This window comes from Centropristis striata, chromosome 3, assembly GCF_030273125.1.
Source record: "Centropristis striata isolate RG_2023a ecotype Rhode Island chromosome 3, C.striata_1.0, whole genome shotgun sequence".
In the NCBI taxonomy this organism is placed as follows: Eukaryota; Metazoa; Chordata; class Actinopteri; order Perciformes; family Serranidae; genus Centropristis; species Centropristis striata.
In genome coordinates this window covers 9,973,398-9,998,280 of record NC_081519.1, presented here as the reverse complement: position 1 = coordinate 9,998,280, position 24,883 = coordinate 9,973,398, and the positions used below count along the sequence as shown (strand labels likewise).

Sequence of the window (24,883 nt, the reverse complement as noted above, 5' to 3'; positions counted from 1 at the left end):
CCATCATCACGTTGCAATGTTTTCTGCATCGGCCCCAAGCATCAACCAGCAACCTCTGGGTCTGAAGAGTGAAGCCAATGTGGAAGTGCCTGTATTCTTTCCTATAGCCAGCAGGGGGCGACTCCACTGGTTGCAAAGTGTCCAATTATATAAAAGTTTATGAGAAAATTACTCTACTTTTCACTTGATTTATTGTCTCAGTAAACATTTTCCTAATGAGTTTTTGGTCTCAAACACTAGTTCTTCATAACATGATGTCCATTTTGAGAATTATGGTCTAATTTAGAGTAATCTCAATTAGAAATCAGGGTACGCTTTGGGCATGGATACCTTGGGATTGACAAGCCACTACCACAGCATATTTCTATGAAAGGGTCAAAGTACTAAGAACAAAACAGTTTGTTGTCAGTTAAAAGTAGTTCATTGTAACATTTTGAACACCTAATATGCCTTGTTCAACATTTGGTTGTCCTATAAGACACTCTTAGGAGGCGGCTGGCTGTACATTTTTGCACCTTGCTAACCAAGCTAGCTAAGTAGCACTAGTGATAGCTGAACTTAACTCCACCCTCTCTTCCAAATATGGTCACTTCTGATTTTGGATGGCCAAATTACCAAAATCAAGGCTTCAAAGCAGTAGTGGATGACATCATCGTGGCTATGTCAAGTCGACGTTCTGCCCCACGCATAGGCCATTTTGATTATCCAGTACAAAAATGACTAATTGTTGACAATCATTTATTCTAATCATTAAAAAAAGCTTGACTTTTTCTTCCAGGTGTGCAATAAAATCATCTTTCTGATAAGTTTCGTGGGGAACCGAGGAACCTTCACGCGAGGCTACAAAGCCATGGTGTTGGACTTTGAGTTCCTCTACCACCTCCTTTACCTCATCATCTGTTCTCTGGGGGTGTTTGTCCACGTCTTTTTCTACAGTCTGCTGGTGAGAGAAACACACACACAGTGTAAATACAAACATACTAAGAATGTATGCTTCAATGAAAAACCTACTCAGAAGGGCTCAGCAGGTTTTGAATGAAACCATGTGTAAAATATTACTTTTCTCTCTGAATGTAGCCTTAGCTTTCCATCATGGTGCATTTAAGGACATATCCTACTTTCAAGCCAAATATTTCCATATTTGGTGCTGTAATAGTGTTTCTGTTGTTGTTTTGTCTTGTTGTTGGGGTGTTCAATGCGGCGTGCCAGCGCCTCAGGTCTGTTTTATAACGTGTAAACGGGATATGCCAGTATTTCGAGATGTTTCCATTCACACAGGCGCAAGCAGCTCCTCTGTAGATGCAGTGCAGCATATTTCCATATTTCTTGGACAACAAGATGCTGAAAACTTGTGTAATTCATGTCAGACAAAGAAAACTGAGGATTCAGCGCAGAGAAAAAGTATAAAAGCCACATGATGCAAGAAACTCTAATCCAGCACTCCTACTCATTTCATGCACTCGTGCAATCTTGTGTAACCTCACATACACCTTGCAACAAATACTGGTCTCACTTTATGTAGAAGAACTAAATGAATGTACTACATGTTTGCAATTTTGGATTTGTCTTCTGAGAGGTATTAGGTCACTTTATTTATCTATTGCAACACATTTGTCTCTGTAGTTGTTCGACCTGGTGTACAGAGAAGAGACTTTGCTGAATGTAATCAAGAGTGTGACTCGTAACGGACGCTCCATTGTACTCACTGCTGTCCTGGCTCTCATCTTGGTCTACCTGTTCTCCATCGTTGGCTACATTTTCTTCAAAGACGACTTCATCCTGGAGGTGGATCGTATCCCCAACACGACTCTGAGTGAGGGCGCATTCCTGTTCTATCGTGTTTTAACGAAAAAAATGTGAGGTTTACATCTGAAAAGGCCAGAAAAGTTATGCACTGTTCCTTCTGGCTTTGTAGAAAACGGAGTAAGTCTGGCCAGTGAGTTCCTGTCTGCAGGAATGTGTCAAGGGGGGATTGATGAGAACTGCACTACAGAAGCCCCACAGGAAGGTAATGTATCCTGCATCACTGGGTTTATGATGGGTTTACCTTGAGACATGTGTCTTTAGCTAAATATTCATAAAACATCATTTAACCCATTGAAGCCTGGAAAGCGGATACATCGTTTTGTAGTATTTGCATAAGCTCTCAAATACTTTTTGAATTTAATTTCTATCTGCTATAGAGGCTGAAAAATCTATTATTTAGTAGAAGCGTTGACACTTCTGTTGAATTTCTAGAAAAACTTCAGGTTTTAGGGGCTTATGTTAAAATCACCCAGAGGTTTTACAGGCAGTTTTAGGCCTCAATGGGTTAAAACAATACAGCCTGTTCTTGTGTGGATTTCATATCCATGTCATAGATTACACTAAAATCATAAAACTCTCAGTTCATAATGTAGTTATTCTAGTTGTTGTTAGAAAAGCGTTGGGTCAAAGTTTCTAGATTGTTTAAAAAATGGGAGAAAATATAAGTAAGTGGATCATGTAGGAATTGTTTATGGTGATGTCAAGAGAAGTGGAGAACTGGCAATTATCCATTGTAGAGCCTTCTTGATATCATCTTTATTCTCGTCAGGCAGCAAGTGAAAGGAAAATTACAGGATGTCTTGCACTGTTTACTTGTGTTCTGCAGCTTCACACTTTCATTCATGTGACTCCATCAACACATCGTCATGTAACTGCAATTTGACCTCAAGGGCTCTCATGTGACATCGACATGTGACCCGGTTTATTCAGTAAAAACAGAGCAGCATCAGTTTCATTCCCAGACATAAAAACTATACAATTATTTATATAAACACATTTTCAGGGGGTCATGAAATGACCTGAGGTCGTTCTACAGTGACCTATAAACTCTTATCATCTTGGATAAATCTTTCAGAAATGTTGATGTTTGCTTCTCTGTCTGCCGCAGAATAAGTTCAACTGAAGCTGTTGTCGCATTCCATCTAAACAAAAACACTTTTGCTTTGACTCACTGCCTTCACACTGTGAACCAAAACATGTAAACAAAGTTTCAGCAGCTATCAAGTTCTGCAACTAAGCCAAGGATATTTAAAAAGCAGATGAGGCCTTATTTACATCGTGACTACGAGGCTATCAAGTCCTACTCTGATACAGGTTACTAAAAATTATCTACAATCAGAGAAAGTATTTGAAAACAAGCGAATACTCAACATTGCATGTTTGTTGTTTGCCACTTGGGCAAATACTATATATGAACATTATAAGCAAAATTTTATGACATCAAATGCCATAATATACTCTTGCCACCATGTTAAAAACAATAAGACATAAAATGTACCATGGTGTGTCACACTATAAAATATACATCCATTAAATCCTCATAATATCTGAATAAAAGTGGCATTAATGTCATACACATACTACCTCCATATTTTTTCAAATGATGATAATAAAAAACATTTTACAGGTGCATCTCAATAAATTAGAATATCATAGAAAAGTTTATGTCAGTAATTCAATTTTAAAAAGTGGAAATAACACATAATTTAGATCCATTACACACAGAATGAAACATTTCATGTCTTATTTTTTTCAATTTCTTCTAATTATTATGATTATGGCTTACATTTAATGAAAACCTAAAATTTAGTGTCTCAAAAAAAAATGTATTACAAAATATTACAAAAGACCAATTTTAAAAAAGTATGTTTAATATGGAAATGTTGGCCTCTGAAAAGTATGTCCATCTATATGCACTCAATACTTGGTTGGGGCTATTTGACTTGAACTACTGGAAATGGACTTTTCAATGATATTCTAATGATATTCTAATGTATTGAGAAAAGGTACATAAGTATATGATGCTTTTCCCTGCACAATATCTGTATACCAGTATATAAAACATTACAGTGTAAACTCAATTACACTCTCTGGTGCTGCAGTGTCGTTTATGATGGTCTGTAAACAAATACATTCCTACTAGATTTTTTTGAAGTGTACTTTTACAGCCATTTACAACCTCTCAAACCCTGAGATAAAAGCCTCTCCTTTCTTCTTCCTCAGATTTTGGGAATGAGAGTGAAGAGGACAGCGACATGGAGCGGACGTGCGACTCTTTGTTAATGTGTATCGTCACTGTGCTGAGTCACGGCCTGAGGAGTGGAGGGGGTGTCGGGGATGTTCTCCGAAAGCCCTCCAAAGAGGTACGTGGAACTATGATTAGGCCTCCAATTATACTGTGTGTGCGTGTGTGAGATGAGAGGGTGAAGCACCTGCAGCTGCAGCGTGGGTCATGTGAGCTGGCTGCAAGCCCTCCGTGCTCTGGATTCCTTTTTTTTTTTTTAAAGCAATGGAGGTTTCACAATGTTTCCTCACAGCTGTACTGCCTCCGCCTTGTGCGAGAATTAAAACTGAAAATAGATTTCCACCGAATTCAGGCTAAACCACTAATGATGTCAAAAGAGGATGTGAATGACTGCCTCATGTATACACAACACAATGCAACACGGGCCAAACAGTCTTTGCTGTCTGCTGTGTCAACTACTGAAGTAAAATACAGAGGAAGCAAAAGGAAAACCGGGATAAAAATGTGAAGGAACGTATGCAGATGTTTCTGTGCACAAGGTCAATAAATAGTTTGGTGAGTATGACAAAGGATGTGAGTTAAAATGCTACAGCCTTTACAGCAACATAAGACAAAGCTCCACACCACCATCCCCATTAGACCACATCCTATAATATAAACTTAACATTCTGTTTAGTGATGTCTGTGAATGTCTCTGAACTGTGTACAGGTGCATCTCAATGAATTAGAATATCATAGAAAGTTTATTTATGTCAGTCATTCAATTCAAAAAGTGTAAATAATACATTATATAGATCCATTACACACAGAATGAAACATTTCATGTCTTCTTCTAATTATAGTGATTATGACTTACATTTAATGAAGACCTAAAATTCAGTATCTCCAAAAAAAAATATTATTATAAAAGACCAATTTTAAAAAGTATGTTTAATATGGAAATGTTGGCCTCTGAAAAGTATGTCCATCTATATGACTCAATACTTGGTTGGAGCTCTTTGACTTGAACTACTGGAAATTGACTTTTTCACGATATTCTAATTTATTGAGATGCTTTATTGAGATGTTTTTTTGTTATGTTTGTTTGTCTTTCTATCTGCTCCACTCACTCTGACTCATGACAATACATGTAGGCGGTGTCTCATTATTGTGCAAACAATCCAATGTCAGACTTCTAGCCAGCTGTGGCTAACTTACATTGCCGATTCTGAAAATCAAACATTACATTTGTAAATAAAAAAAAAAATAGAATTAATCAAACTCAGAATGACCATATATATTTACAAAAAGTAAAAGTTTCCCAGTTTGAGAATTAGATATCAAGTTTTTGTAATTTTTTTTTAAATGAATGCAGCTCACTAAGGATTCGCACGTCATTGCATTTCATGTTTTTCACAGTGTCACTTTTTTGGACTTTGGGTTGTACAGTCCTTGTCCCTGGTTGGGCGTTTGAAGAATAAAACACATAATAAAACTGCTGAAATACAAGCATACACACAAACAATAAAATAAACCCAATACAAACAATATTTGAAATGACTTAAAACAACAATTAAGAACAACTAGAGGGGGAGTTTGCCTTTTATTTAGTATTAAAGGCTTAACTAATAACCTGAAAAAATAAATATTGTACATATAATTAAGGGAATATCTTGTTGAAAGCAATGTTGGCGCGTGTGTATGTGGTTTGACTGATCAGGCTGGTGACCATTACTTTAATTGAAAAAAAGTTTTATTAAAAAAATGGAAACATGAGTGAATGAAACTACTAACAAGAACACTCTTTAGGCATTACAATACATTATAACTTGCTCGGTATAAAATAAAACATTTTCTCGGACTGTTTTAAACTGTGTCCTACCTCAACAGGAACAGGCTGCAGCAGGTTGACCGGCTTTCTGCCGTCTCTGTTACTGTAGCATCTGGCAGGTTACACCTGTGGCCGGTCTTGTGTTTCCATTAACATCCATGATGACAGAGGTTAACCTCGTTTTAAACTCATAACATCATCCCCAACATATGTTTATGTAAAGCGCTGTCCTTTGGGTCATACATTTAAATAGGACAACACAGTATGACCTCTTCTTAGATTTACTCTTAATCACACTCTGTTGTCAAATAAAGTTAACTAAAGGGGCATCAATCAAGGTCACGCCCTATCTCGTCATGTTAATGGAACTTACACATTATGAAACTTGCACATACTGCACCGTTTCACCAGGTTGTAAAAGTCCTGCCGACAAACAAACAAACCACACCAAAAACATAATAATTTCTAGAATCTTATTGTTGCCCTTGTTAGTTTTGAGTCACTAGCTGTGAACACTTCCTGCACAGATGTTTCTGTCGTTTGATCTTTCAACCATGTTTCCTGTTCCTTTTCCAGGAGCCGCTGTTTGCAGCCAGAGTGATATACGACCTGCTGTTCTTCTTCATGGTCATCATCATTGTCCTCAACCTCATCTTTGGTGTCATCATTGACACCTTCGCTGACCTGAGGAGTGAAAAACAGAAGAAAGAAGAAGTCCTGAAGACGACCTGCTTCATCTGCGGTGAGACTGCTCACCTGAACTATTAGTTGTTTCAACAAATGAGTTCATCCACAGAAATGTTATACAGTTTTAACAAATGGTTAATAGTAAAGAGAATTGCAAAAAATGTATAGGTTCCCACTCCATCTCATTCTCATTAACGCGACAGGAAAACCTTGAGGGATATTCTTCAACTTTGGCAAAAATGTCAAGTTGGACTCAAGGATGAATTCGATCTTGTTGGTAAATAGTTAAAGATCAATATCTTGGTGACCTCCGACATATGTTTTTGCCATAATTCAAGAATGAATCCACTATTTGTGAAAAAATGTCTTACAAATGTCGGATAAAAAGTGATGACATTTTTATTTTTTATTTTTATTAAAGTATTTATTTCATTTTTCATTTTTCAACATATAGTACAGACACTTACAAACAACCGAGACAGACACCAAAACAGACAGGAAGAAAAAAATAAAAATAAGTGATGACATTTTATATCCAAAAGGTCAAAGCTCAGTTTCACTGTGACATCATATGAGCATCATATTTCACATTTGCTCGGATACTGACTTGGTGCCTTCTGTGCTGCCGGGGTGAAGATGTGTGTGAAGCAAGGTTATAATAGTTTTGTATTTTTCATTAGTTTTAGTTTTAATTTCGTTGTGAATTTTTGTTTTCAAATTCAGTTAGTTTTAGTTAGTTTTTAGAGTGAGTTTGCTAGTTTTAGTTTAGTTTTTAGTTTTTGAAAATGCTTAGTTTTAGTTTAGTTTGTATTAGTTTTAGTGTTAGTTTTGGGTTTTTTTTAATGGGTATGTGCCTTCATTTCCTTTGGTTTATCCATCTCAGCCCCAATAAGGTTATTAACTCTTACAGTTCGGGGTGTTTTGTATTTTGGTGGGAGTGTAGACATCCCAGTCTCAGTAAACATATTTACCATGTGTTCCTGCATGCTGAAATAGAAACACTGAATTATGTATGAAAAAAGTTGACAAAGACGAAAACGAAGCCGAGCTTTCTATCAGCTCTTTGTACTCTTCTGTGAAAAAAAAAAGTCTCTAAGTGAAGACGGCATGTTTTTCACTGGAATCATACATGACAACCCTGATTGAAAAACATAATTGAAAACATAATGCAACATGCATCTGGGTTGTGGTTATAACTCCCATTTCTCCAGAAAAGTACACTTAATGTCTTTAAATAAATTCCTTCAAGGTCATAAATTATATGTAGCTCAACAGATATGGATGTAAACTGCATTGTGACTGGTTGCTAGACAACCGTGAGCTGATAATTCTAATTTACTGTTCAGATTAAATAAACATCGGGGCCGGATTCACAAAAGTGTTTTTTAGATAGAACTTAAGAAAATTCTTTGGAAAAAAAAAAAGTTCCTAAGAATGGCCCTCATTTATCAAACGAGCGTATGTCAGAAAGTGAGCGTAAAGTGGGCGTCAGATCATTTCTACGCAAGCCTCGGCATTTATCAATTTGGACATGAGCGGAGGGTACGATCAGATCTCACGTCTGCTCTCAGCTCGTGTACGCAAATTTGAGTCAGTGTGAAGTCCACACGTCTGAGTCGGAGTATTGATCTTAAACTATTGTATCGATGCCTGGAGCTGATAAAACTCTTTGGGTTTTTTTTTAATGGTGACAAAGCAAAACATGTTTAGACTACATAGTTTATCATTAAAACATAATCCAAAAATAAATACACCCTGCGGTCGTGAAATTCTTTAACCAGAATACCAGCCGAGGATATTAAATGTTGTTGTCTTTTTGCTATTTACTGTTATCCAGCTGGACACCGGAGCGTCAGCGTCTCCTCCACCAGCGGTTCTGACCCAATAGAAACATTTCCAATCAGCGCTGACACACGATTCTCTGTCTGGGACAGAATTATTAGTAAATGTAAAGAGGTGAATAATATCTCTCCATAATAATAATAATAATAACAATAGTTTTATATTATATAGATTCTATACAGATTATTAGGTTTTATTTTTGGCTGTATTGCGTCCTTCGGTGTCGTAAACTCTGGAGGCGAGTCTTCAGAATCGGGTATATAACAGGGCGGGACATTTAAATGACGCTCGTTTCGAGCCGCCACATTTATCAACAGCCGATCATTTTTACGCTGTGATTGGGGAGATACGATTATTTGATAAATCACACGTGAAACCTGTCGTAAGACGAAATATACACTCAGATCTGCGCTCGCTTCTACGCTCGTTTGATAAATGAGGGCCAATGTCCTTAAAAGCTGGGTTTTCTCACTTATGACTTAGATTTTTAACTTAAGATCACTCGCGTGACAACGCTGCTAAGCGTAGCAAGAACTTTTCCAAACAGAAGTTGGAGGTGTTGGCCGCAGTGGCAGAGAGCAGGATAGTCAATGCCATAAAAAAAAGTCCAAAAAGTCCATTGTTAAAAAGAAGGCAGCGGAGAGGTCAAGGGAGTTAAGACTGGTGAGGGCTTCTCTTAAAGTTGTTAAGAAATATGAGAAGAAATCTAAGAATTTTGTTTTCAAGAATCTCATCTGTTCTCAAGTTCTATCTTAGGAAAAAAAATAAGAAGAAAGTTAAGAAAAAACTAAAGACAGGATAAGAATTTCTTCATGAATACCAAATCTTCTTGAATTTTGTCTTAAGTGCAAAGTTAAGAAAAAAGTGGCACTTAAGAAGCATTTTTTTTTCTTCAGAATGCTTTGTGAATCCGGCCTATGAAAGACATTTGGGTCTCTATTTTCTGAAACTATACAATCAATACCAATTGATAAAGAAAATACCTAACTAAAGTTGACTACAGACAAATATATGTTGACTGGTTATGTGTCACTTCCAGCTTTTATCCAATGTTGCAAAGCTCTCTCTGCCAGGCTTACGCTGGAATATTTTCCAATGTTGTTGTGGGAATCAAACCTCTAACTTTCCAATGCCAGGATTACTTCTCTAATCATTAGGGCGCCCTGCCAGCCTCGTCAGGCTGTGCTCCGTTGTTGGAAGGGCACCGTGTTTCAAAGACGTCATCAGTACTCTTCCACAATCCAGCTCATGCTGCTCGGTTAATTCCCAAATTCCCCTCTCAGAGTGTTGGATTCCTTGGTGTGTTTGTGGTTTCTGGTTTGTCTGTTAAGGTGCATGCCGGTTCGTTGCGGTCCCCCATGCTCTCTTCCTCCCCCTTTTTTTGATTAGCTGTCGTTCCAAAGAAGGCTGAGTCATGAGAGCTTCCTGCCACTGCTCTGCTCGCCTCCATAATTCATGTCTGTCTCACACGCACACACATTTTCTCCCACTCACTCGCACACACACAAACTTAATTTTTACACCATATGTTTTGTGCCACTTCGCTGATTACCCTGTCCCGCTGTGAGTCGGCATCTGCATTTCCTTATAAGTACATCATATTTGCGAGAGCCTAAAATAAGTACGTGCTGCAGAGTGTATGCAAGGACTTCACAGTACGTGTGTGAGCCCGGCGGTACATGCTGTATCTGAGCATGTGTGTGCGTGCATATGTCGGGTCAGGCAGTCAGGACAAGTGGTAAACATATGGAATGAGAACAGTGTTATGTCACCCAGCCAGCCAGCTATTGGCTCTGACTCACTTATGTTAAAGAAGACCAGGCCACAGGAGGAGCTGTCGTCTCTATGGTTTCCAGGAGAACCACAAGGGAACAGGAGATGCGGAGATTAGGAGCCAACCTCTGCAGGCTTAAGTGGCTCTCCATCCTCTAGCTTGGTTTTATAAGCCATCGATCCTTCCCTCAATCTTGTATTAGTTTTTAGGCCTATGGGTCTGTAGCCAATGATTGATTAATGCCATGAACTTCCTGTGAAGGTTTACTTTTTACCTGTAGCTAAAATAATATCTGTTCTAGAAATCAAGCTCAACCTCACAACAACAGCCTCAGTCTTGAATAGAAAAAAAGGGAGAAGGGAATTGACTAAATATCTCTCTCAAAAACAGTTTTATTCTGTGTTGTCATTATTAATTAAAACTCATGATGTGGATTGTTTGAACATGTCATCCTGTATTTAACATAAAGGAGAGTGCTCCTAGCAACAGTTGGTTCATTTGTTTTTAGGTATCGATACCAAAATAACCCAGTAACGACAAGTAACGAAACTTCTCCAGTCAAAGGGGATCTGTACTCAGTTTGGACGCTGTCAAAAAAACATACAGTACAGGCCAAAAGTTTGGACACACCTTGTCATTCAATGCGTTTCCTTTATTTTCATGACTATTTACATTGTAGATTCATCAAAACTATTAATGAACACATGTGGAATTATGTACTTAACAAAAAAGTGTGAAATAACTGAAAACATGTCTTATATTCTAGTGAGCAAAGGGTGGCTACTTTGAGGAATCTAAAATACAAGACATGTTTTCAGTTATTTCACACTTTTTTTGTTAAGTACATAATTCCATATGTGTTCATTCATAGTTTTGATGCCTTCAGTGAGAATCTACAATGTAAATAGTCATGAAAATAAAGAAAACGCATTGAATGAGAAGGTGTGTGTCCAAACTTTTGGCCTGTACTGTATAAAATAGAAATATACGCATGATAGGTATTGAAAACTAAAATCATACAAAGTACTCTCTTGGTATTGGTCAAATTTTATCGGTAGTGGCATCAAACATTTTTACCAATATTCAGCCCTAGTTTTTATTCTTCTGATGTCCTAGAACATTGGTCTAAGTATAGTAGAGACAGCCCCTGCTTCTTTAAATCTCTCCCCTAAGGTTTTACCTCTGGATGTACTCTATCCTTCGTTTACACCAATATCATTACTGCACAGCTGGAAGCTGCCTCTCCCATTTTTATATAATCAAAAGATGTGTGTTTTCAGCACTTTTAGGGTTTTACTTCTGTTTGAGCAAGAAGAAGAGTTGAATAAATGTTTTAAAAGAGAGAGGGTTTTTTTCTAAAGAAACAGAAACAGAGAACAAAGACTGAAATTTGCATTGATGTATTGCAAGACTCTGGAGGTGTACAACTAATATACTTTGCTTGCTTTACATATTGTTCATTAAATTGCATAACTTTGTCCACTATGAAGACTTCAGAAGATATGGAAGCAAACTTCCATATATGAACTTTAGCACATATTCAGCATATACTTTGTTTGTCAAATCCGGCCCAAAAAAAAAAAAATCCCCAAAATAACGTCCCCAGTGTACTCCTCTTTCTAATGCTGTCTGCAAAGTGCAGAGCAAATAATGTGCTGCTTCAACTCTTTCAAAGATGCAACACCAGCTCCGCTCATATAACAGCCTGGCATGGGTGGTGTTTCATTTTCCGGAGCTTTAACCTATAATTTAGTGTGGATGTTCTTTTTTGTTGTATGAAATCTGCTTTATAGTTGCATTGATACTAGTGTATTCTGCTGTTTGTTACTAATTCTGTTTTGTCTGCTTTCCTTACCTTTTCTTTATGCCATCCGTAATGTTCTTAAAAAGTCATTGTTGTGAATGTTATGCGCATCTTAAATGTTTTTTTTTGCATTGGATTTTTGATATACTGAGATAATGTCATTTTGCCTATTGATATGACAGGATAAGTTTGTTTATTTGATTTATTGCCTTTTTTTCTATTGCCTAGAAACTTTTAAGTCAGTTAAATTTCCTTAATATATACAGACGGTCATGGAAAAATTATTAGACCACCTCTGGTTTTTAAGAGCTGATATGTAGCCATTCTCCATGGTTTTCTTGATAATGATTTTGGTTATTATCAAGAAAATCATGGAAAATGTCTAGATATCAGCTCTTAAATTAAACTCTTATGAGCTATTTTTTATGTAATCATTGTATTTGTCCAAACAAATGTACCGTAAGTTGTACCAGGCATTAAAATTAACAAGAAATTGAAGAAAAGGGGTGGTCTAATAATAATAATACATTTTTCCATGATTATATATACATTTAACATCAATAATTTATTCCTGCAAAGTGATACATTCCTAATACATTTACATTTAATCATTTAGCAGACGCTTTTATCCAAAGCGACTTACAGGAAGAGTAAAAACAAACAATCAAGGTATAGTGCAATAATAATTAGTGCATCAATAAGTGCTAGTGACAATTCTTTGAGGACTAGAATTATCATGTGGTGCTAGGAGAGTAATATCACTAATGTCATTGTGAAGCAGAAATTGTGAGAATAGAAGCTATTTGTAGCTGCTGTTTTTTCTTCAACATGCTGTAACTTGGTACCATAAATCCTGTGTGTTATTGCCCCTCCGCAGGCCTGGAGCGGGACAAGTTTGACAACAAGACGGTGACTTTTGAGGAGCACATCAAAGAGGAGCACAACATGTGGCACTACCTTTTCTTTATCGTGCTGGTAAAAGTTAAAGACTCCACTGAATACACAGGTCCTGAGAGCTACGTGGCTGAGATGATAAAGGTAAATGAAAAGCACAGACACACCCTCAAAACACACATCCACCTTCTTGGTGCAGGCGTTCTCCCTTGTGAATAGATTCTATCCGGTATTTGGCCTTGATGACTTACATAATTCATCCTTGAATGTTCGCCATTTCAAAGCCATTCCGAGAAACTGGATTGCTGCACCACAAGTCAGGGATCACTAGCAACAAGATGGGCATTTACCTTTGTGTACCATTTTTGGTGCCATAACTATGATTCAACTTTATCAGGTCACACCACTGACTCAGACACTAAGCATGTGCAGGCCTGCCTCACACACCTGAGTACAGTAATGTGTTCCTCTTTTCTAATCTCAACTGACAGACGTGCCGGTAATGCACTTTTAATGACACAAACAGACTTGTGCAGACAAACAGGAAGTCAACGAGACCATACGCAAGTTGTGGTCTAACCCTAAAACTGATCAAAGCAGAAGAAATGGATAAGGAAGCGCTGGTCAGGTCACTAGGATTTCCATTGTAGTAGAGTAAGGGCTCTGTCTGTGGTCGTTCCTTCCCCATTGAAATATTATGCAAACATGTTCCTTTGAAACACAGACCAGCATCATATGGAGTTCAAATTCAAGCTCCTAATTGCCAAACAGTAGCACCTTCCTTAAAATTACCACCACGTTTTTGACATAACTTGGCTTTGTTAACTCTGTGGTTGTTCACAGGAGCACAACCTGGACTGGTTCCCACGGATGCGAGCCATGTCCCTGGTGAGCAGCGATGCAGAGGGGGAGCAAAATGAAATCAGGAACCTGCAGGAGAAGCTGGAGTCCACCATGAGGCTGGTTTGCAATCTGTCTGGACAGTTGACCGAGCTCAAGGAGCAGGTGTGTGATGTGACAGTAAATAATGCACTCCTTCAGTTTCTAGTCACTTGAGAGGATGAGTCTGTTTTCTAATGTTCAGCCATTGGGAAGATATTGAAAACCTTCACCAAAGTACTGTAATTGCTCAGGACAACCACATTGTAATGAACAATCACATGAGTTATTGGGGACTGGTTGCTTTCAGCTGTACAAACACGATAAAAGAAATGGTGACTCAGTCAACCAAAGCTGAAACCCAAATTAGTTTATTTTCAGTTTTTGGTGCTCTTTTTCTTCCTTGAATGGGTTTGTTTAATGCACAAGTTAGAAATGAACTGTACTGTGTTAAATTATGAAATGACAGCTTTACTTTTCCCTTAACAAAAGTTGAATGAAATATTTCATTGTTGAAAGGACAGTTCACCCCCAAATTAAAAAATAACCTACACACTTCTCTTCTCTTACCTGTAGTTTTATTTATCAGTCTAGATTTTAATTATCAAGTGCTGGGGATATCGCCTATGGTGATGTCTGTCTTCTACTGGATATAATAGAAAGCAGATGACATTTGCTTGTGGTGCTCAAAGAAAAAAAAAAGTTTAAAAATACAACAGCAATTGACAGACCTTGTTGTGCGCAGTTTCATGTAGGAACTATTTTCTTCTTCAGCGTCAAAAGCACAAGTATCTTATGTGTAAGCAGTTGCTGAGTTCCTTCTGCACAATGACATGGTTGGCAAGTGTAGAAACAAATAATTGGCTAAAAATATGTATTATTGATTTTAGGATGGACTGTCTCTTTAAGGAACACACTATAAACTTGAGTCATGAAGGAATAGTCGAGACACTTATTTCCTTTCTTGCCAGGAGTTACATGAGATGATCGATACCAGTTAGCTTAGCTTAGCACAAAGACTGGAAACGGGGAAACAGCTAGCCTTGCTCTATTCAAAGGCAACAAAACACGCCTGCCAGCTCACTAATTAACCCCTATAATACCACAACTTGTCATTTCATATTTTTACCCTGCATTGTTTTCAACCATATTCGCTAGCTTCCAGTCTTTAAACTTTTTGGTTTCCCCTGTGCAGATGACAGAGCAGAGGAAACAGAAGCAACGAATCGGTCTTCTCGGTCACCCGGCTCACATGAACATCAATCCCCAGCAGCCTGCCTGAGGGCTCTTGGGGGCCAGATTCCACCAGCAGTGCCTGAGCACTCCTGTCAGCGCACCACATGTTCAACAAGAGAATGCCAAAGTGTGTCCGTCTCCAGTGTGTATTTAGGTCAATGTCTGACTGTATACTTCACCAGAAACTCCTACAATAAGTGTTTCTACAGCATGCGTGCTTCTGAGAGTCTGTGCGAAGTGAAAGTTATCTGAGTGTGTTACTTGCGGTCTTGTAGTGTGGATGTGTCTGCGTGGGTGGAGTGTGCACCAAGTGCCTCGGGACCTGAGAAGTCAGTCCTGTGGGTTTAGGAGATGAAAACACTGACTTCAGCTTTACTACTCTGAATGCCTTCTGCATTGTACCACACTGACACACTGACAGCCAAAGTTCAGCCATTGTTCCTGAGGGGGTATTCCTCTCAAGCGGCCTTTTATTGAGGTTTTGAATCCTCAGTGTTGCACCAGCAAACTCAGGTCACATGTAGATATGAAGGTTTGTGTGAACTCTGCAACACATTTTGTCTGACAGCAATAGCAAATCGCAAATGATATGCAATGTCTAAATAAGAATTAACTATTTTTTTGAACTGGTATTAGATTTTATATATGTAATATGGACACAAACTATCCCAAAGAGGTCACCAAAGTTTCTTAACGCTGTTATAAAAACCTATACAGTTTTTTTATTTTATTAATTTCACTTTTTTTGCAATGTCAAATGAAGTTTCTACATGTTCCAGGACACTTTAGATTAATTATTACTTTGGATGACAAACCATATGAATCTACTGTGGAGAAGGAGCAAATTATGTGACTCTGGAGCTGGTTGCATGTTGTTCTTAAAAACATTGAGGAAATGAGTCACATTTTTGAACCAAACGTATAGGATTTTGGAAGAAACGTTGATTTAGATTTATTCTTCTCTGCACTGAATTTATGTAATCTTCCTTTCATACATTTAGTCCTAAAGCACTGATATTTTCTGTAGCACACAAATGATTAAGTCACTTTGTAAAAGACCCACTAGAGAATGACTGTTTGAGTGTTTGAGTGAATGTGAAGAGAAAGAAAAAAAATAATAGATGTCATTTGGAGTGCTGCTTGACCAAACTGAACTTTTATACTAATAGGTGGTTTGTGACTGAATTGTACATTCCATTCTTGGAGTCTATTTAAATAAACAAGTGTGTAAAATAATTTGTCTGTGAGTGCATCAGTGCAGAAGACAAGAACATATGCGAGACTAAAGATAATGAGCATGTTGGCTGCTTATTATCTTATAAAACTGCTTATTGGCTGGCAACTTGACTGGTGGCATTCTTCTAAAGATGAATGAAGAGCCTCACAGAGAAGTGAATCTGGAAATTGCCGACAGATGAATCTTATCTGTCCTCTACAGATGAGGAAGTGCACTTATAATGGGGAAATATGTTAAGTACATACACATGTTGTACATTTTTAGTTTGAATTTGACCCTTTTGGATTTTATCAAAGCACAGAGGGACCATATGAATCGTTTTTATTTTGTTAATATGGTTTAAAACAAACTACACTTTGTACCTGACTGATCTGATTGATTTTTTTTTTACCATTACCATTCAAACTGGTAATTTACGGTTCCATTATAAGTAATTTTAGGAGACAGGGTTGCAGGAGTGTATACAGTATTTCAACAGCTTGAACGTGTGTCTGATTATACATTTAACATCTTCACAATATTTAAAAAAAAAAAAAAAAACGTTTTGGCAAACTTTTTATTTTTGTTTTGTGCTGAAAATAAGTAAATGCAAACAGTGCTTTGCACAACGTTTTCCAAGAATCTTACAAGATCTACAAGTGAACTACAACAAAGGTGCCATTATCAGGATAAAAAAATCTAATTCAGTCTTAAATTGTGTTACATTTTCCCCTTACTCTCTTCAAGGGGCTTTCCATCGTTGGTGTTATTTAATTATAGCGGGGTCACTGTCACCGCTGTTATGGTCATTTTGTAATTACTGAGCCCTTCCAATATTTAATTTGCAAACCTTGAGGAATTTTTTACCAGACCTGTGCTTGAACTCAAAGACCCTGAATCGTTGTTGTGAAAGAAACTGCTTGGCTGAAACTAAGAAAAATATTTTTATGACAATGAAAAGTTTCAAGTTCGAGACAGCTGCTACTTTCCATCCTGTTTCTATTTGGTCAGATAAGATGGATGAACAGGCCAAATGAACAAGCTTCAATTAGCATGAAGAGAAAACCTTAAATTCAACGTTGATATATCATATTTATCACTAGGAACCTTTTTTAAAATTAAAATTACATATATCCTCCTCCAAGTGTCAGGGAAGTTTATGGAGCCTCCTGAGTCTCACCTCACCTGTGAAACTGCTGTTGTACTCCTATGTTTTATTTTATTAATTTATTTATTTTTAAGTAAAATAAATATATTGTCCCAAAAAAGAACACAGGCATACGTCACATGATTCAGTAACTGCATGGGGTTTGCTTCATGTGATTTCAGGGCAAAAGTCTGGGAGACATGTGGTCAATAAAAGCTTGAGGGGAAGAGAAAATGTTTCTTCAGTCACACCATAATATCCTCCTGTGAGACATTGTTTACAGCTTCAAAAAAGCTCTATAATTCTTGCTTCAATAGGTCATTAATCCACATTGATTTTAATAACAAATAATTGATTTTAATGGTATTGTTGGGGGGGGGGGGGGGGGCTTGCAAATTGATTATTGTGACTACAAAGTGAAGCCACACTTCCCAAACTGTAGGAGTATTGGGATGATTATCCTTGATTAAAGGTCATTAAACTGTAATAGACCTGTAAGAGCTGTCCTTCTGTATTCATCTTGTAAAGATTTAATTATCCCCATTAAGCCCCATTGTATTCCTAGATCAAAATACCCTATTCTTCGGGTATTACTGATAGATCATTAATAGTAAGGGAAATATAATCATGTAATCATATAATCATTAATAGTAAGGGAAATATAAATGTCAACAAACATGTCTTTATACACCTTTTCAATTGCAAAATACAAAACTAGGGCCACTTCATGAAAACCAGCATTTAAAAACAACAACAACACGCTGTACGTGTATGGTGTGTGCCTGTAGCCTGCAGCAGACAGGTGCAGGTGCAGCAGCCTTGTGCTGGATGAGCTGGATGTGCCCTGCGCGCTCAGCAGGCTCCCGGGGCCATGAGGAGATCAACGTGACAGCCGGCACCGCCTCATGACAACAAAACACCCACTCCACTCCACTCCACTCCACTCCACGCACTCATCCACGCACAGGTGCACGTGGTTCTCCCGCCGAAACCGTGCTGTTTATACCTGAGCCTACCTGCATGCTGCACACATGTTGTTTATTATCATTATTATTATAATGTTTTACAGGAATGCCCTCTAACACGAATTGAAGTTGATTATCTGCTTGTTCCTGCATTACTGATAAATATTGAGTTTAAAGCTAAATAAAAACAAATGTTGATACTCATAAATCTCTCAGTTAAAAAGTGACCTTAATGCATTTGGTATAATTTTGTAGCATGGCTTCTGTATAATAATCCTGTAGGATATTAATAGCAGTATGATAGCATTTTAACTGTGTTATTGTGTATTTTCACTGGGCACCATACCCACTCGCCTCTCGTGCCTCAGGCCTGTTGAACTCCTGCACTGGTTCTCTGCCAGCACGTTCCTCTCGCCGTGGCGCACACAGCCTTGTTTCAATACACTTCAGCATGGTGGTACACGGGATCGGACATGCGCCGCCCCCTGCTCTGACGTCAGCCGCCGTCCGCCCACTGAGGCTCCTTATCGGCAGAAAGTGGGCCGTCCCTCCGCCGAGGATACAGCGCCGTTTAACACGTGAGCCTCATGTGACAGAGGTAGGTCAGGCGGAGCGGAGAGTCAGAGGGTTTATTTAACTCGTCGCTCTGTCCTCCCCCACTTTCCCAACGCGCCACCAACAGGGTTGCCTTCCTTCTGCGGCAGGAGCACGGCGTGGAAATCGCCGGGACTAACTTGATTCTTGAATAACCTTCACATTATTACTTCTTATTCTAAATAATGAGAGATTAATACAAAGCTTGAGCAGTTTTTTTAAGCATTTAGTGCATTTCACTAACTGCTTTTTTTTTCGTAAATAAATGCGTATGTGTTTGTGACTGCATTGGAAAAGTACCTCGACTTTGCTGCGTAATTGGAGTAAAAGGAATGGAGCGAATTCCAAGCGCGCAACCACCTCCTCTGTCCAAACACCAGGCTGATCTGTCAGACGTGCAAGGGTAAGTTTAAAAAAATAAAAAAATTATAAAAAGCTTTCCTTAGGCGCACTTTCTATTTAATCTCTGTCTTATACTTCACCAAAGCATTACCTCATACCTCACTGTTGCTTTCTCTTGTCTTTAGGATGGATTTCCCGATGTATGTTTATAAACCCAGGCGAGGAATGAAGAGAGGAGAAGAGAGCAAGGTATTATTATTTTCCTTAAATGTTTTTATTAAAGGGTGTGAACTATAAGGCAGGAATTAGGCTGGCAGTAGTGCTGTAGTCCCATAAATGGTTGGCCTAATTTCTGCTATGACATAACTCCTGGAGTCCTCCCTATCGGAGTGGCTGCCTTTGATCATATAGAGTTGTCTGGTGCTCAGCTCAGTTTTAACCAACAGTGTCGTTTGTTCCTGCAGGAAACCTACAAACTGCCTCACAGACTTATTGAGAAGAAAAGGCGCGACCGGATAAACGAGTGCATCGCTCAGTTGAAAGATTTATTACCAGAGCACCTGAAACTCACGGTAAGTTCTTGCTGTGTATTGGAGGGATACTGGGATTCACTGTGTTGAGTGGCATGCACCATCGAGTGGCTGTTTAGGGGTATTACACCCTCTGAGCTGAGTGCGTCAGCAGTCAATGAATGTCAGCTCACACTGAAGAGGATGTCTCTTTTGTTTTGTGTCTTTGTTCAAACTGGGGATTTTAATAACTCCCTTCAGTCTAAAACACTATAAAAAGTTATTGTAATATAATTACCACTCCAGACTGCATACTATTTATGACATTTATATTACCCTATATCATAGTAAATATTTTTTACAATATTTTTGCCTTTATGGTTGCCACTGTAGTGTTGTAGATGAAGGGTGAGTGTGAGTGCACGAGCAGTAAGCATACTGTCTATGTGTTATATAAGAGGCAAGGATGTGCTGACTGTGTGTGTTTCCTACAGACTCTGGGCCATCTCGAGAAGGCTGTGGTTTTAGAGCTTACACTCAAGCACGTGAAAGCCCTCACCTCTCTTCTGGAGCAACAGCAGCAGAAGATCCTCGCTCTGCAGAACGGCATGCAAATTGGTAAGCTGCAGCTCACACACACACACACACACAAATAAGCACATGAAGAAGGATGGCTTTGTTGGACAGGATGCAAATTACCACTATGTGTACACAATGACTGGAATCTGCAGAGCTACAGGCAAATCAGTGACTTAAAATAGTTGTTGGCGAAGAGACATCTATCAAACTGCAAAATTCTCACTGTGTGGTTTCTTGTTGTGTTTACAGAGCAGCCTCCTGTCAGCCAGGAGAAGTCAGAGGAGCTGTTCCGCTCTGGCTTCCACATGTGTGCCAAGGAGATGCTTCAGTATCTCGGCAATCACGAGACCGACGGAGGCTTCACGCCATCCCACGTGATCAATCACCTCCACAAGGTAGCCGCAGAGGTGCTGCAGAGTCCGGTGCGACCCCGCACTCCTCTCAGCCCCCGAGCGGAGGAAGTCCCTACCTACCACCAGCACCAACCTCACAAAGAGATGCCCACCAGCTTACCCCCTAAACCCAGCGAAGGCTATGGGAGGAACTGTGTGCCCGTCATCCAGCGGGCGTACGCTCCGCCAAGCAGCGAGCAGAGTGGCAGTGATACAGATACAGACAGCGGCTATGGTGGAGAGCTGGAGAAGACGGAATCTGGGGCACCACAGGGTCGCCAAGATTACTACAGTCAGGAGAGCCATCTGAAGCGAGCGCTGGGCGAGAGGCAGAGCTCCAGCATCAAGCAGGAGGATGACGAACCGCGGCACAAACGAGCCCGGGCGGAATCTGAGGATGAGGTGCTCTCAGGTGGAGAATCATCGGCGTCATCGTCCTCCAGCGGCTATGGCAGTTACATGAGCGTCTCCCCCAACCATCCACCTCCTCCACATCCACTCTGCATGCCTTTCTACCTCATTCCACCCTCTGCTGCAGCCTACCTGCCAATGCTGGAGAAATGCTGGTACCCTGGGGCCGTGCCCATGCTGTACCCCGGCATGGGAGGCTCTGCATCCTCCATGCCCAGCGAAAGACCGCCTCCACCTCAGCTAGTGATGTCTCCAAGGGGAGGCTCTCCAGCCCCAGCCATATCTCAGACCCCCATGGACTCCCCCGCCCTCCTTCAGGCACTAAAACAGGTACCACCCCTCAACCTGGAAACCAAAGACTGAGAGATCAGAGAACAGGGGTAATCCTGTACCCCAATGCAAAGACAGTAGTAGGAATGAGACATGACTGAGCCTTTCCCTAATCCATCCTCATTCCCGTCCTCTGTTCTTCAGTCTGGAGGTCAAACAGCAAACTAGAGGACTTGTAGAAATGATCAAGAGGAGATGGAGGAGAGAGCAACATCCGTCCACGCTCGGAGGATGAAAAGTTCTGGTTGAATGTTAAAATGCTCAGTGGTATTACTCAGTGCAAATGTATCATATAAACTGGACCTGCCCTGCACACACACCCACACACACTTGGTTGAATGTAAAGAAAGATACTTTTTAGATGCTGCTGTTGAAGTCTAAAAGCCGATGACACTGATGCATCTCACTTGTAGCTGTTGCAGTAGAGACACGCCATCTTTGTACTTTAGAAAGTGTTGCACCAAATGTTAGCGGTAATTTCACCCAAAGTTTGTCGCCTATGTCCTTTACGTCACCATTATTATCACTGAGAATGCCCTTTTAACCAGACATTGTGATGCCTGGCACCATAAGATACAAGGGTTTCCTCAAGTGTGTACAGACATGAGTTAGGGTACACCCAATGCACGGATGAAGGAATGGGCCACCACATAACCACACTGAATGAGAAGTCTTGTTTTTCATTGACAAACAGACAATTAAGATGGGTTTTCTGTAATTACTGTTCATAGACTTCTTGTACATTTCTATTTTTGATACCTGTTCTCGCACTCTGTCCGTCCAGAGAGATAGAAGTTGGGCAGAGTGTGGACAACTGTACGTTGCATACTCAGAAACTGTGTACATACTGTAGCACTGTGCTGGACCTGGTCTGCATACTCAACATCTGTTTCTGCTCAAGTCAAACCTGGTGTTTGTTCTTGCTGTTGCCTTTTACTTGTGAAAAGCTGATAAATCTCAGATGTTTATTCTCTGTACTGCGTATGAATACTGGAGTCAAAGGAGTGAGGAGGAGAGAAGTTGAATGTAAAAGTTTTACCAGAAGACTAGTTTTCTATAGAAAGAGGTACTTGAGATTTTATATTTTGGGACCTACATGAAAGATGTTTGATGTACATATTTTGTCTATAAATGTTGGTATACATTATATAAGTGTATTAATAAAGTATTTTTTTTCCTGTGGAAAATTGCCTGGACTGTATATGACAGAGAAGGAGTGTGCGTGTGTGTGTTTGTGTGCGTGCTATGAAACGCAATCTGTTCTCTTACAGCTCTGCAACATTCATGTCACAGGGAACACTTATGTAATGGCAGATCTGTAGCCCAGCTCTCCTGCTGGTTAACCGTCTGTGCCCACTAATACAACAACACATAAATGAATGAGTGTAAACAGTTTGAGTTAAGCTCCTGAGGCAATAATCAGGATCATCTGCATCTTGTCAACAGCCCTATATTTACACAAACACAATTATAAATGCAGAAATAGCAACAAATACTATCGCCACATTGTGCAATCACATTTTTCAGCTATGAGATTGCACGTACGATCAACAAGGCTTATCTTCTGCTGCAGATTTCTAAATTTCTACACAGGCCAGTGTTAACACTCACTCACTTCACAAACTCATGTTGTTTTCACTATTATTTCTGAGCTGCAGCAGCGTTGTGTCTCTCTATCTGGTTTCCCGATGCAAACTGAAGTCAAAGGCCGTAACCTGCACCTAAATGTCATTAGCTCCTTCTAGACTGATTCTCCTGAAGTTAATTTCCAGTCAGTTGTTTTGCAAGCTGATTTTAGAGCTTTAGTAAACCCATTATTTATTGGCAGGGAATGTGGCATACTGTTTGTAAACAGAAAATTAAAACTTGGCATTTCTTTCCAAGCCCACAGGAAGAACGCTGGGATTTGGAGCCAATATGACAAAGTTATGTAATGTAAGTAATTTCTCGGCCAAGCCGTGGAATCACAACTTCACCTGATGCCATTGGGCCCAAAAAGACTTTTCCAATACTTACATTGTGAAAGAGATGTCATAGATGAGAATCTATGGTAGTGATGTGCAAACAAAACATCATGAACCAATTTCTTTATTTTCCAAGCCCAATAGATGACACTCTTTGTTGAAACAAAAAGGTTCAGGGAATAGTAATTGTTTGTGCTGTCAGTTCTTTGTAAACCCACAACGCCATCTAGTGGACTGAATAATAAATAAAATGTTTCATTTGGCTGCATTGCAGATGAGTAGGCCCCACGGTTCAGAAGATCCACAATAGATCTGAGTAATTTTAGACAGGGAAGTAAGTGTAAGTTTTTGGCTTCATGTGCCACTGAACAATCATCATAAGAATGAACGGGGCCCCGCCTCCGACAGTGTATCCACTTATCTTTATACAAATTCAGATTACAGATTCACTCTTGTTTTGGAATGAGTTTTGTGAGCTTGGCGTTTTGCCTTGCTATATTTACATGTTGCTGTTGTTGTTTTTTTGACGCTGCTAGGATGACACCTAGACATTTTGAACACAGCAAAACGATAAGAGAAAGAAGAAGAAGAGAGAGGGTAGGGTCTCTGCAGATACAGACACAAACACTTCTAATAATAAGTAATTATCATGAGGGATTATTTTGTAAGAGTCTAAACATTGTGTTTTAGGAAAATCCTGCATAGTATATCTTTTTAATAATGCTTTGAACACTCATCTCAGTAGTTGGGTTCTGAAGGCCTTGTTTTTAAGGTGCCCGCCACATAACCACAGCATTTCTGTTTTGACCTTTGTTGCACGTCATACCCGTTTTTCCTCATGCTTCCTGTCTGTTTCTATTTCTGTCTTTGTGTCCAATTAAGGGCAAAAATGTCACAAAAAATAATCACCTCACCAATTTTTACTTTTGTTTAAATTTCAAATTTTGGACATCTCAAAATATATTTTTTTCTGAAAATGCCACGCTACTACATGTATCAACAGACTATAATAAGACCATTCTGAGAGTATCAGGCATGTAAAAAAATGTATGACTTTTTCACGAAAAATTTCGACATGCTATAGCTTAATTTTTTTTTTCAAATTGGAAATTTTGGACATCTCAAAATATGGTGTTTTTTGTCCAATCTGGAAAAGCCACCCTACTGCATGTATCAACAGACTATAATAGGACCATTTTGAGAGTATTAGTGCATTAAAATTTTCTTTTACTTTTTCAAGAAAAATTTCGACCTGCTATAGTATGACTTTTTTCAAAATTTTTACAACATATTCTAAAATTGTTGTTTTTGTAATATTTTTGGATGTATTATACTAATCCTATGATCAAAAAGTTATTTTTAATCGTTTTTAGTAATTTTTGGACAAACAACGGAATGACCATATTTTTGACATTTTACGACATACCATAGTATAACTTTTTGTTTTTTCCGGACAT

At 39.0% G+C, this 24,883-nt stretch overlaps 2 protein-coding genes across 3 annotated transcripts in view; both read left to right on the top strand.

Moving 5' to 3' along the window:
- The window catches only part of LOC131962550 (inositol 1,4,5-trisphosphate receptor type 1), a 97,011-nt gene extending 80,983 nt beyond the window's left edge, over window positions 1-16,028 (top strand). For both annotated transcript variants that reach the window (XM_059327510.1, XM_059327511.1), the window contains 8 exons: window positions 779-943; window positions 1,624-1,813; window positions 1,916-2,008; window positions 4,030-4,169; window positions 6,438-6,603; window positions 12,846-13,006; window positions 13,706-13,867; window positions 14,937-16,028. In XM_059327510.1, coding sequence (XP_059183493.1) covers window positions 779-943; window positions 1,624-1,813; window positions 1,916-2,008; window positions 4,030-4,169; window positions 6,438-6,603; window positions 12,846-13,006; window positions 13,706-13,867; window positions 14,937-15,023 — 1,164 coding nt within the window. In that variant the 3' untranslated portion in view covers window positions 15,024-16,028. The remainder of the gene's footprint in view (window positions 1-778; window positions 944-1,623; window positions 1,814-1,915; window positions 2,009-4,029; window positions 4,170-6,437; window positions 6,604-12,845; window positions 13,007-13,705; window positions 13,868-14,936) is intronic.
- Window positions 16,029-18,919: 2,891 nt separating this feature from the next.
- LOC131969073 (class E basic helix-loop-helix protein 40-like) lies at window positions 18,920-22,649 on the top strand. Its single transcript, XM_059330202.1, has 5 exons — window positions 18,920-19,302; window positions 19,427-19,490; window positions 19,706-19,813; window positions 20,245-20,368; window positions 20,579-22,649. Exons 1-5 carry the CDS (start codon window positions 19,232-19,234, stop codon window positions 21,493-21,495), a joined length of 1,284 nt encoding a protein of 427 aa, XP_059186185.1. The 5' UTR covers window positions 18,920-19,231; the 3' UTR covers window positions 21,496-22,649.
- Window positions 22,650-24,883: the final 2,234 nt, after the last annotated feature.

Bases quoted from the DNA above. Each gene is read 5' to 3' on its own strand.
- LOC131969073 (XM_059330202.1), top strand. From the start codon at position 19,232: ATGGAGCGAATTCCAAGCGCGCAACCACCTCCTCTGTCCAAACACCAG. The intron at 19,303-19,426 runs GTAAGTTTAAAA...TCTTGTCTTTAG, and splicing joins GATCTGTCAGACGTGCAAGG to GATGGATTTCCCGATGTATG. The intron at 19,491-19,705 runs GTATTATTATTT...TTGTTCCTGCAG, and splicing joins AGAGAGGAGAAGAGAGCAAG to GAAACCTACAAACTGCCTCA.